Source organism: Durio zibethinus, chromosome 2, assembly GCF_047325235.1.
Source record: "Durio zibethinus cultivar Kanyao isolate XHJ-2024 chromosome 2, ASM4732523v1, whole genome shotgun sequence".
Lineage (NCBI taxonomy): Eukaryota > Viridiplantae > Streptophyta > Magnoliopsida > Malvales > Malvaceae > Durio > Durio zibethinus.
In genome coordinates, this window is record NC_143163.1 from 35,061,756 (window position 1) to 35,075,088 (window position 13,333).

General features: G+C 28.4%; 1 protein-coding gene across 1 annotated transcript; it reads right to left on the minus strand.

The window, feature by feature from the left end:
• Window positions 1-2,473: 2,473 nt before the first annotated feature.
• On the minus strand, window positions 2,474-10,658 carry LOC111318012 (agamous-like MADS-box protein MADS4). Its single transcript, XM_022920617.2, has 8 exons — window positions 10,150-10,658; window positions 7,397-7,475; window positions 5,150-5,217; window positions 4,938-5,037; window positions 3,617-3,658; window positions 3,483-3,524; window positions 3,098-3,237; window positions 2,474-2,876 (listed from the first exon to the last, which is right to left on the minus strand). The coding sequence occupies exons 1-8, from the start codon at window positions 10,332-10,334 to the stop codon at window positions 2,801-2,803; spliced, it is 732 nt and encodes a 243-aa protein (XP_022776352.2). The 5' UTR covers window positions 10,335-10,658; the 3' UTR covers window positions 2,474-2,800.
• Between the last annotated feature and the right edge of the window lie 2,675 nt (window positions 10,659-13,333).

Consider the following 13,333-nt stretch of genomic DNA (forward strand, 5'->3'; position numbering starts at 1 on the left):
AGTAGCATATCATCGTGTATTCGAGGGCGTGATCTATTACTAACCATGTTTTGTCTCGTTCACTTTCTAAAATTCTTGAAAACCCTGTAATCTTTGTTATTAAGACGTTTTCTTAAAAAACGTTTTTTTATAAAAACATAAAAAAATTATTTAAGGTATTTTTTTTAAAATTTTAAATTATGTCATTTATAAAAATATAAAAAATTATTTAAAATATTTTTAAATAAAAAAAGTCTTAAATAATCTTTTACTTTATTTTAAAAAAATATTTAAGTAAATTTTGTATAAAAACCACATTAAATAATATCTTTTAAGACTATATAACTAATTATTTAAGATGTTTTTTAACAAAATATATATTTAATAATTTTTTTATAAATAAATTAAAATGACATTTTTTATTATTTTCATTATATAAAAAAGTGGTAAAGAGATTAATTGATTTTTTTAACAAATTTTTTATCAATTTCTGTTATTAAAAAAAATGTCAAACATATTAATTGATGATATTTTATAAATAAAAATAATAATTAAATAAAATATTTGTTTCTTTTACTACTAAAGATATTATTTATCGTTTGGATGAGTATTGTTAATAAAAATTAATAAAAAATTATCATCATATATATCAAAAATATTATGATAATTATTTAAGAAATAATATATATATATATATATATATTCTTTCAAATAAAATAAGTGAATATAAATATAAGATATCTTAAAAATTAAAAAAAAACTCAAATATTGTACTTTCCTGTGAATTATATATTTTTTTGGAATTTAAAATTTTGAGAACCAAATACCTTTTAAAAATTAATATTTACTTATTACTAATATAATATTATCAATTTATTAATAATATATAAAATTTACATAATATATAGAATTTAAATTCTTATTATTCATTTTTTATTTTAAAAATTCTCATATATACTTTTAAGAAAAAAAAAAAAGGGTAAAGATATGGAATATCTTGAAAAATAATTGTTAGTGCAGAGAAGGCCACTATTGTTAGTGAAGGCAGGTATTGAAATTGATTTTAAAATTAAAAAATTTGAATTTAAGTATCAATCGTATATTATAATGAAATCTTTAACGTCGTACTTGCCTACCGTTCCACACATAAATGATACTAAATAAAGAGAGGGAAAAGAAAAATGGCACGTCACATCTTTATGAAAACAGTGGGAGCAGCTTTCAGGCTTATTCATTAACGGCAGTTCCAGTTTAACCACTTAGGGCAGGGGTATTTTCCAGCCCATTGATTTCTCTTTTTGCCAGTGATTTGTAATCCCATATTTCAATGAAGTTAAAAAGCCTAATTTAATTTAAGTTTTTACATATTGATAAAAATAAACTTAAAAAAACAGTTAAGAGTTGAAAATTTTCAAATATCATAAAAATATGTCATTACTTGTTTAATTATTAATGATGTAAATAAATCTGATAGCGATTTGACATAAAAGAAAACGACAAGTTTTAATAATTAAAAAATATATAATTATTTCATTTGTCTCACGTGCTCAAATTAAAAAGGAAAAAACAAAATCCATAAGTATGCCTACACAGTAGCATTAGAGGGCCTTGACAGGACGGGGATGGGACCCAACGCTTGGATGGCGCCACTATTGTGAACCATGGTCCACTGCCGAAAGACCCGAAGTCCAATCCAGGACAATTGAATGATTGATCCTTCTTTTCCTGGTGGGGGATTGGGATTCTGAATTTCTTAGAGCCACTGCACCATTCGGCTTTAATTACTATTTGAGACTCCACAATCTACAGAGTGACTCTAGACGTATGACATGACTTCATCACCCCACCCCACCGAAGTGGAACTGCGGTTTCAACAACACCCTGACTGGGCTTTTGACCCTCCAACCAAACACTTTTGGGCTTGCATTTCCCCAACTAAAATCACGAGAAGTGGCCGGTATACATGGGCTTGCTTCTCACTTCATGCAAAAGGTAATGGGATAGCAATGTCTCCCGCCCTATTTACACTCCCATTTTTTTGGATCTTTTCTCCTTTACATCACAAAATTCACAAGGATTTCCAGGATCGCCTGAAATCTAAACAGGTGAAAAGAGCCATAGAGGAAGAAATTATTATGTATAGATCTTTGTATTTCCATTATGTTAATTGTGTAGCTCTAACTAACCAAGATAACATGTAATTGGAACATGTCATATCAACATACATAAACCAACATATTTATAATCATCTTAATTGTCAGTCCAACCAATCAAAATACATGACATCATTAAATTTATCATATCAACATATATGAATCCATGTTTATAATGACGATGTTAGTGAAGTGTGACCCATACATGTTGAAATGATCATTATTAATGGCAAGTTATGTCTTGAACGATTGAACTTAGGACTGACATTATAAAAAAGATTTATGCAATATTTTCTCTTACATAGATTAAACAAAGTGTTTTTTTGGCTAAGAACGAGACAAAAACAAAACAAATTAAGTAGATGCACAAAGTTTGAATCGTCTTACAAGCAAACACATTATTTCAAACAAATTAAACTGCTCAATGAAAGATGATGCGCAGTGCTTGAGCGCTCACACAAGTCGTTACTTACACTGCATCCTAATTAAAGACAAAGTTATAATAATATTAAATCCCTGCCATAACATATATTCTGTATCATCAAATAACATACAAATAGATGATAATAAAATGTGCTGATTCTTTGAAGGAATGCATAGTTTAATACCATGCATGCATGATTTGCCCATGCTTTCTTCTTATTTATATATATATATATATATATATATTATGGTAGCCATCCTGTCATATAATTATTCAAACTTGGGCCCGCGGTGACCACCGATAAAGGATCAGGCTGATATCTGTAATTCCACAAATCAGCAAAGTAAGTAAGATTGTAGTTTTATCTGCAATGGTTTGTTTTGGTTCATGGTAACAAGAATCCTGAGTATGTAACTTAAAACGATATAGCTTTTTCTTTTTAGTATCACTACCAGGAAATATCTTAGTACTGTCTTCCAATTAATCACCACAAATTTAAGGGAAAAAAACTGATGAATTTTGTAAATTCAGAAGGCCCTACCCAATTTGTAATGTTGGCTCACACTCCAATGGGTGAAAGAAGCCATCACACTGAGGCTGGTGAGATGGCTGTCGGCCATAGCCGACATCTTCTGGATTTGGATTCAACTGGAGTGAATTTACTTGGTAGCCTTCCATCAACTACAAAACCACCGGTCCACAAGTCATTGAATAAGTTCTTAGATAATTGATATTTTGATTGTCTCAATAGATAAAGTTGAGTTTGTGAGTTTGATTGGTGAGCACAAATAAAGGAGGAACATCATAACCAGAATTCGAGTATGTCATGATTTTTAAACGGAAAGATTAAGATTGGGAAATATAGAATTGAAGGCAATTCCCTTCCTGCTTAATTTGGTAACCATGAAGTTAAAAAAATAACCTACCCTTTGTTTTAGGGTCCTATTGGCTTCATTAAGCAGATGTTCCTGCATTAAAGAGAATGAATAATATTGCATTGGTGAGACAGATAAGAAACTGAGTTTGAAATTTAAGAATTTTAATTAACATAATTGCAAACCTTCCGTTGGAGATCAGTGAGCTGATCCAGCATGTATTGGGTCTACAAACAACAGAACAATAGTGAAATGAGAAACCCAATTTTCACTAATAAGAAGCATCTACGGGAAAGAAAAGAAAATGTACAAAATAGAACTTCAATCATATATTATCTATTTTTTTTTCCAAAAGAGCAATTACACACACACACACACATATATATATATATATATATATATATATATATATATATATATATTCTAATAGCTAACCTAAGAGTATATCTACGTCTAGGAGATAATATTTTACAGTTTTATGTTCTCATACTTCCTCTGTCTTATTTTACTTATTCTTTTTCTTTTTTTAATTTTTGTCAAGCCAATTTAATTTTAATTTTTAAAAATATTATATTAAATTAAAATTTTAAAAATATGTTTTTAAAAATTTGAAACTCAAAATTTACGAATCTTAATTTTAAAATTTTAAAATTTTGTTAAAAATAATTATCAAAGATTGATTCACTAATCCAAAAATTAATATGGGGGAATCAAAATAGGACGGCGGGAGTAGCATTTTTACAGAACTGAGGAACCAAAAAGCTCAATCATGCTTACAATTAGAACAAAGAACATTTAAATAACTTACCAACATATTTTGAATAAAACACTCAAACTACTCATTAATTTACAATTAATGTTAATTGTTGGCAATAAAAAGGGAGCACTCATTTTGTTTGTGACCTCCTCGTGGGCTAGCAATCATGCTTTGATTATTGAAAGTGACTGTTTAAACAACGTGAATTAGGTCAAATCGTCTGACAATACTCTTTTGAGATTAAAAAATCACATATTGCATGTGAAAACCTTGAAACAACAACTAGGAACTTGGTAAGATTTTCATATACCATGAGAGGTTAATGAAGTTGCTGACGGTCTTAGATGTGAATAGAACTCAAAATCTTGTAAAGTGGTTTTCATAAATAAGTGTTGTTTGCTTGTGTTGTTTTTTTTTTTTTTTTGGTTAAGGATTATTGTATTATCCGATTCTGCTATTAATTTAAGATCTTAATTTAAAAAAAATCTACAATTAATGTTATTATTTCTCTAAGCATGCTTGCGACATTGAACATGTTGTATATGTTAGGACTTAGGATTGCTGTTTTCACCCATAAGAAAAAGTTGGGACTTCAGCATATTCCGCTCGTGTCCCTTTTTCCACACACAGAGAGAGATTGGCCACTCCCAACTAAATAGATGCAAGGCTTCAATACAATGTATGAAAAAAGGATTTTTTTTAATGTAAACACGATGTAAGTAGTAGATTCTGGAGTTAAGTTAAAGTACCCGCGTTGATCTGATCTGCTTCAATGATGAATCAAGCTGCCTCTCAAGCGACTCAAGCTCTTTGCTGTTTAGAGGGCCCAGATCTTCTCCTAGTAAATTCCTAGTAATATAAATCAAGGAAATAATGAGCCATGTCCATACTTCAAACGGCCTACGCGTGTTAGCATAAAATTTACCAAGAGTTTTGGTCATTTCAATGGTTGCTCACTCACCTTTGGGACCTTTGTAGGGCTTCATAACGTGCTTTAAGCTTCAGATATTCCTGTTGACTGCTTAACTCCTATAGAGACAGCATGCAAAATACATTTACAGCATTGATGGGAATTGCAATATGTGATACACATACAAAAACTTTAACTTGAGTTGTCATAAAACTTTACACAATATTTTGCAGCATTTTTATATCTATACTAACCTCCGATTGGCTATTTCAACATACTTTATCTTATAATTTGCATGTATTTAATTTATTATTATTATTTTTATATTTGAAGTTAATGGGATTTGAATCTTGGTCACTAGAATTAAAAATTTAACATTTTACTAACAGGTTACACAGCTGTGACAGTATTTAATTTGTTATTGTTTATAACCAAGTTTATATTTGTCGGCTAAATGAGAGCATGTTCATTTTTCTTCACTAATTCTGGAGTTGCTTCCTTTTACTTGTGCAATAACCTTCTCTGAACATTTTCCTAATTAGTATTCCTGACTTCAAATAATTTCTGAAACTAGTACTAGTTTATAGTAGTATGCTTCTGAATGCAAGGTTAGATGATTCTTCTCTTTCTTGAAAACTACAGATTGCAGCAATTTCAGCATAGATCAAAATAGACAAATTGCAATGCACACTGTTTGTTGTTTTAATCATTATCAAGTTGAAGAAAATGTAAGGCAATGCATAAGATATTACGTACATTTTCTTTCACTGTTTTTTTTTTTCTTTCATTTTATAAAAGTTTGTAATTCTAATGAAATCCAACTTTATTAATAAACTAAACATTTGTTACATGTATTCGCACAAACACACAAGCAAACAGTACTTCTTCAACTACTGTTTGCGGCTATTATGGATTTATGGACCAAAAAGGTTACATAAAATGATAAAATGATGCTCCTTTTTTTCCCTAATTGCAACATCTTCAACTAGGTAGACATGGCATTTTGGTGAGGGTTCTGCTTAAGTTACCAAAAAAGTTAACAAATGCTAGCGAATAGTGAGTCAATTTGTAGACAATGGTAATAACCTAACTCCTCATGCATGGAAATATAAGGTTATTTCGTTCACTACCAAGTTTTTATCATTCAGAGGACATTAATTAAGGACACCCAAGATTGGTCTCAGTACGAATTTTCATATTTCATTTTCTCTGCTTTGTTCTTTGTCTTCCCCTTGTTGATCATCTAGAGATTGACCACGGTCATTTATTTTATTTGCTTAATCTTGTACCAACAAATATAGGAAAACATTCATGGGCGGTTGGTAATGGGAGCCTGAGGGGGCCTTGCCCCCCCTAAAATTTTTTAAACACCTTTTAGCATGTATATATATTAATATTAATTATATTTAAATTAGTCCTCTAAATTAAAAATGTTAATTTTATTATTTTTTATGTTTCACAACTTAATTTTATGTATTTCAATTTAAGAGATATTCAAATCGCATTAATATTTGTTTATTTATTGTATCCAATAGTTATTACTTATAAATTCTTAAAATCAAGAGATTTGGCACCATTTTTAAATGAACATAACAAAAATCAAATTAACTTTTCAACTCTTTCAACAAGATTCAAGTTTTCCACCAAGCACCAAATGTGTTTTTCTTTTTCTTTTTTTTTTTTAATACAAGTGAAGTCAACGTTTAGAAAATTTAGGGAAAGAGAGATTTAGCTTATGTAATTAGTAATTCTATAGTTCATTGTGAGAGATTTAGCTTATGTAATTAGTTATGGTTTATTGTAAATCATGTTATTATTAAAAGAATAATATTGTCATAGAAATATTTTTGTTTTACAATTTTATGAGTTTATCATGTTTTTATTAGTATATTATTTGCATATATATATTAATAGTATGATAAAATACATTTTTAAAAAAAATAAAAAATTATATATTATTAGTTGGTTCCTTCAAAATTTTATATTAAAATCCGTCATTGGGCACATTTTATTTGGAATAATGCAAACACAAACAACAAAAAGCAAAGTGGGAAAGATCTGATCACTTGTAGCAAAGGCATATGTTTTTCCGTAATATTTTTGACAAAATATCTATTTCTAACTACATGTTAAACAAGATTAGTTCTTAGACAACAAAGAGTAACATGAATATTGCCAAGTCAAGTGTAATTAATGTAATATAGAGAAGCAGTCTAAACTCTAATAAAGAACAAAGAGCAAGCAGAAGGCAAGAGGCAGTGTAAGTAAAAATAAGTTGCAGAGGTTAATATGCATTACCAGAGCTTCCCTGGCTGATACATTTGTCTCTGGAGCTCCATAGTTGCACTTCTGGTACCTCTCCAATGTTTTGATCATGCTATTTATCATGGTAAACTTTAGTTCAAGGATACAAGCCATTAACAAACATAATGACAGGAACATAATTAATTAACATTCCACTACTTTACCCAAAAGTGAGTAATGCACTCTCAATTAAATCTATGACTAAAAATTTAATGATTTTAAATTAAATATAAAGATAAAAAATTTTTATTAAGAAATGATTTGAATAAATATTAACCCTAAATTAATTGATTATTCTGACAAAAAAAAGATTAGCTGAACATTACTCACCTTTAAATAAAGAAATGCAAAGGATCCTTTAGTTGATATATGGTATTAAAACCAGTTATAAAAATCAAAAGAATCAACTAGTTGGGTTCTTTAAGTACATATATTTTTTTGGTATAATAAATTAATTGGTTTAATTATTCACCAAATGTTGGGTATTTGTACTTGTTCCCTATTGATAAAATTCTTTATCGACTTTCCAACCTTTTTCCCACAAATTAAATAATTCCTCATCCTATGTTTCAAAACACACCTAAAGTTAAATATGCTTTATTAAACTTACAAAAAAGTTCATACTTTACTACAAATTTATGATGAAATAGAGATTAATTAGCTCTATAAATAACATAATAAATTCAATTACTTTAATTAAAATTAGTAGGCAAAGGAATTAGGACAAAAATTGGGTATACAACCAGATCAATGGGAAGTAAACCAGTTTTTAAACTTTGAAAAAAGTAGATAGCAAACATATATAAATATATATATATATATATATATATATATATATATATATATATCCAGCTTCCACAAAATTTAGATCTGAGGAAAACGGGGGTGTTATGGAAGAGAGAGTTTAAGTTTAAACTTAAAGAATTGAAAGTTGAAACCCTATCCTGGGGAACCAGCTTTGGGAAAATCAAAACCCTAAGAGCTCAGAGGCATTCATGGAGATGTCTCCATCCACTTTTAACTGATTGATATATTCTCAGAGAGAGAGAGAGAGAGAGAGAGAGAGAGTGGTAATATAATCCTCTGGAAAGAAGGGAGTTCGTTTGTATGAAAGAAAAGACTCGATCACCCAAAGAATAGAAACGATTCTGTGAAATCTCTTATTGGTCTTCGCTGCTTTGATTGATTAGTAACATCCGAAGCTGTCCGTATGGATCAGAAGACAGCTTTGAGCAATTTTACTATGATCCATTGTTTTTTTGTCTGTTTTGTTTTCAAAAATGTTTTCACTTTCCACTAACAAAATCATAGTTCCAAATTGCTCAACGCCAAATTTACAATTCATCCAAGGAAGAGAAACTTGCAGCTTAACAAAGATGGAAGATCCTGTAAACTTTTAAACAAATTAAACTGATTAAATAGAAGTTACAAAAGAAGATTAAAAGCTTTTTGTGTAAAAGACTTTACAATCCATCCAAGGAACAGAAACTTGCAGCTTAACAAAGATGGAAGATCCTGTAAACTTTTAAGCAAATTAAACTGATTAAATAGAAGTTACAAGAGAAGATTAAAAGCTTTTTGTGTAAAAGACTTTACAATCCATCCAAGGAACAGAAACTTGCAGCTTAACAAAGATGGAAGATCCTGTAAACTTTTAAGCAAATTAAACTGATTAATTAAATAGAAGTTACAAGAGAAGATTAAAAGCTTTTTGTGTAAAAGACTTTACAATCCATCCAAGGAACAGAAACTTGCAGCTTAACAAAGTTGGAAGATCCTGTAAACTTTTAAGCAAACTAAACTGATTAAATAGAAGTTACAAAAGAAGATTAAAAGCTTTTTGTATAAAAGATTTTGAATATTGGTTTGACTGAGTAGTTAATAACCTTGATTTATAGTGATTAAGAACAAAATGGAAAGACAAAAGATCTAATCAAAGCTTGAATGATTGAAAAAGCAAGTAAAAAAACAAAAGTAAACCTTTATTCAGTTTTTTTTTTTTAAATCTTGGAGGAACAAAAAGGTACAAAAAACTAATTCATTAACTCCAAAGAAAATTACTAGCATGGAACAGATCTCTGAGCTTCTTCAATGTAGAGAAAAACTGTATGTTAAACTTGAAAAATGTTAGATCAGAGATTAAACTTTATAAGCATAAAGGATTAAGCAAAAAAAAAAAAAAGAAGAGAAATTCAGAAGATAAAACGGGAAAAAAGAGAAGGAATGAAAGGGCTTTGGGGAAACTAAAAAGAAAAGAAAAAAGACATGAAATTAGGGTCAATATAACAGTGATCTTCTTTATATGGTTTTCACTTGCAGATCTAACATCAATTGGAACAGCAAAAACACTCAGGCCATGCTATAAACGCCGAGACATTCACCAAAACGGCAAAACTGAAACACAACTTTACTTTTTTACTCTTTTCTCAAAATTTCTCTCTAACCTTCAATACCCAATCACTCAAAACAGCAAAAAAATCCACCTCTTTAACCTCTCAAGATCTAAAGTCAGAATTCAAAGCAAGCAAGCCAAAAGAAACAACGAAAAAGAAAAGTAAAGAGAAGAAAGAGAGAAAGAGGAGAGAGCTTGCTTTGTTTTGTGAAGAAAAAGAAAGAAAAAAAAAAGGAAAATCCTTTGTGTTTTCTGAAGTGTAGTAGTAGTATTTGTGTTTTTTTTTTTTTTTGCTTGGTTTTGCTTTTGAAAGAAGGTACCAACAAAAAAAAAGCTTTAGTTGTTTTGGTGATACCTTGAACTACTGCAAAACTCGTACAGCTTTCCTCTATTGGAGAAGATGATGAGAGCAACCTCGGCATCACAAAGAACGGAAAGCTCATAGGCTTTCTTCAAAAGTCCATTCCTTCTCTTAGCAAAAGTTACTTGCCTATTGATCTTGTTCTCAATCCTCTTCAACTCAACCCTACCTCTCCCCATTTGTTTCTGATCTCCAACAAACCCCAAACCCTAAAAAGCTTCCCAAAAACCAAAGAAATGAAAAGGGTAGCTGTGTTCTTGTTCTTGTTCTTGCTGACCTTTAATAACCCCTTCTCTATTTGTACTCTCAGCTTTTTAGATAGTCAGCTAAGAACTTCATTAGAATTTTGGATGACATACTAAAACCCTTCTAAAATAATTATGGTAATAAAATCTTTTGCTTTGTTTAACGCCTAAACAAGTACGTAGCAAAAGCGAGTTGATGTAACTTTGGGGTCCTAATTTTGTACGTTTAGTTAATGTCTGTCGTTGGATGGAGGATCCAACGCTGAAAAATAAATGATGAAATGGAAAAGAATTTAAAGAAGGGATTGAGAGAGAGCAAAGAGGGAGAAGATGGGAAACCTCAACCAATAAATGCAAAGGTTAAGGACAGTGCTACGTGTCGAGAGAAGAAGTTAAGAGACCTCTGATACTCCACCTGACCATTTTCGGGTTCGGGCAATCATGTGACCTAACCTTAAGAAGGGCAACCTTCGTGTGTTACCGTATATTTACGGAATTACCCTTCAAGGTGGCTCACTTTTCATGTCCGAATCTCTGTCTGTAGCATTTTATTTTAAGAAAAGTTCATGTCTTAAAATCTTCGTTCCTTTTTTTTTTTTTTGCTGAAAATCTTCCTTCTTTCGACATTACCTGTTCATGTAATAATAGTATAATCAAACAATCATATACATATGTACTCCTAACAATTCATGTATATTATATATGTTTATTTTATAATTTATGTTATATTAAATAAAAAATATTTTTGATTTTTGTCAAAATCATATAATTTTTTTGTTAATATTTTAAATTAAATTATTATATATATTTTTTATAATATTATTTTTGTATCATGTTATCATATCGTATTTAAAATTATTAAATTTATATATTTTTGAGTTAATTTTTAACATTACATCGATCATATAACAATTTTTTTCTTTTTTATTTAAAAAAACCTTGATTTTACTATAATAAGTTTACCATGGCCTTGTATTAAAGGTTAGTGCATGTCCCATTTTTAACGAGAATTACTTGAGTTGTCGAGTCAAATCCACATCTTTAAATATTATAACAAGAATTGCATGATTAGAACCAAAGCAAATTATACTGAGCAGGGAAAGAAAAGCTGAATAGAAGCAGAAATATTTTGATGATCAGTTCGAATGGAGGAGGGGTTTGAAGGAATTTTAAGAAAGAAACTTGCTAAATGCGGCTCTCACATTGTCTTAAACCCGTCAATACATTTTGCAAGCAATGTGAAAATTTTGTTGATCAATTAATTGCATGTTTGTTTGGCGACGCCCACTTTATCCTCACAACATTCATAAATGTTTCAGTTCACAAAAATTGACTTTTAAAAAATATTTTCAGTTGTTTTAATAATTTTTTGAAAATTCTTCTTTTTTTCATTTGAAATAGATAATTGACAGAACTATTAAAATATTAAATTAATTATTATTAAAACATTAAAAATAATTTATTATTGAACTAGTGAAAATACTTATGATTGAAATATTCAAATTAGTAAAATTTTGGTATTAAAAATTTTAAATAATATTATTTAATATTAAAATATTAAATACTTAAAAAATACTATTTATTGTTAAAATGTTATTTATGTTATTCATATGTTAAAATATTTACAATAGAATTGTTATTTTATTAATATTAAAATAGTAATATTTATTATTAAAATAAAAAAATATTTACAGGATTAAAGTAGTAATATTTTATATGGAATTAAAAATTACTATTTATTTATATTTATTATTAAAATTGTAATATAAAAACATTTATCATTAAGATTTTTAAAAACTATATATTTTAAATTTAAAAATATTCACATTATTAAAAATTATTATTAAAATAATATTTTTAATTAAAAATTCATAATTAAATTAATAAGAATATTATTTATCATATTAATATTTATTATTAAAAGAACAATATATAATAGTTATTAATAAAATATTGAAATATTTATGTTTGATATATAATATTCAAAAAGAATTTTTTAAAATTAAAATATTAAAATATTTTTTATATAAAAATAATTTATTATTTTAAAATTTTTGAATTAAAATTAAATAAAATAATAATTAATAATAATATTATTATGAGTCAAGTTAAAATAAGTTTGAACCTAAAAAATAATGTCAAAAGTTCACTTCGAGTCAAACTAAGTTCGCAGAGTTAACAAGTAGCCCTTATATCCGTAGATAACTTTTTTTATGTTGATCAGTAAATCTTTTTCCATTGATCAAATAATTTTTTGCTAGGAAAATTAAAAAATGTAGGAGTCAATTTCTATGAAATAAAGAGAACCTTCGAATTTAATGATCCTACCGTCCTATGTTAATTGGTCATGAAGAGAAATAAGTACCCTTTCAGCTTTTCTTGCTAGTTTAAGAAACACACATTAAAATCAGAGATAAACTTTTCTTTCAAGCCATGAAGAGAATGTGCCATTTTTGGCCGATAGATTAATTCAGATAAATGATCCAAACCCTTATAATTTAGAATATACAACTTGTGTTTCTTGGATCAGAATGGAAATACTCTTGGCTATCAAACATGTTAGTATTAACGTTAATTACTCTACTTTCATTGCCCAAACAAGCCTGGAAAATTATTTTTTTTTTACAAAAATATGCCATAACATGAAAATAGAGGAAGAGATTGTAGGTGTTTCGAAGATTCAAATATTTTCAATGTTCTAGTTGTTTGCCTCATTTTGAAGTAATTGAAATTTTATTTACACCATCCAAAAAAACCCTAGTCTCTTATTGTTAAAAAAAATTACTATATATAAATCTTTTTAATATGTACTTGTCTTCATCGTGGGACTTTCATGAAAAAATTATTGGGGGATTTAGTGAAGATTAGTGGAATATGGCTATGGCTATAGGTGATTTCATGTAAAAAAAAAAAAAAAAGGGTAATTACGGCCT

Excerpts from the sequence above, each read along its gene's own strand:
- LOC111318012 (XM_022920617.2), bottom strand. The coding sequence starts at position 10,334 with ATGGGGAGAGGTAGGGTTGAGTTGAAGAGGATTGAGAACAAGATCAAT. Across the intron at positions 7,476-10,149 it reads GAGTTTTGCAGTAGTTCAAG|CATGATCAAAACATTGGAGA; the intron begins GTATCACCAAAA and ends CATGATAAATAG. Across the intron at positions 3,238-3,482 it reads ATAGGACCCTAAAACAAAGG|TTGATGGAAGGCTACCAAGT; the intron begins GTAGGTTATTTT and ends GTGGTTTTGTAG.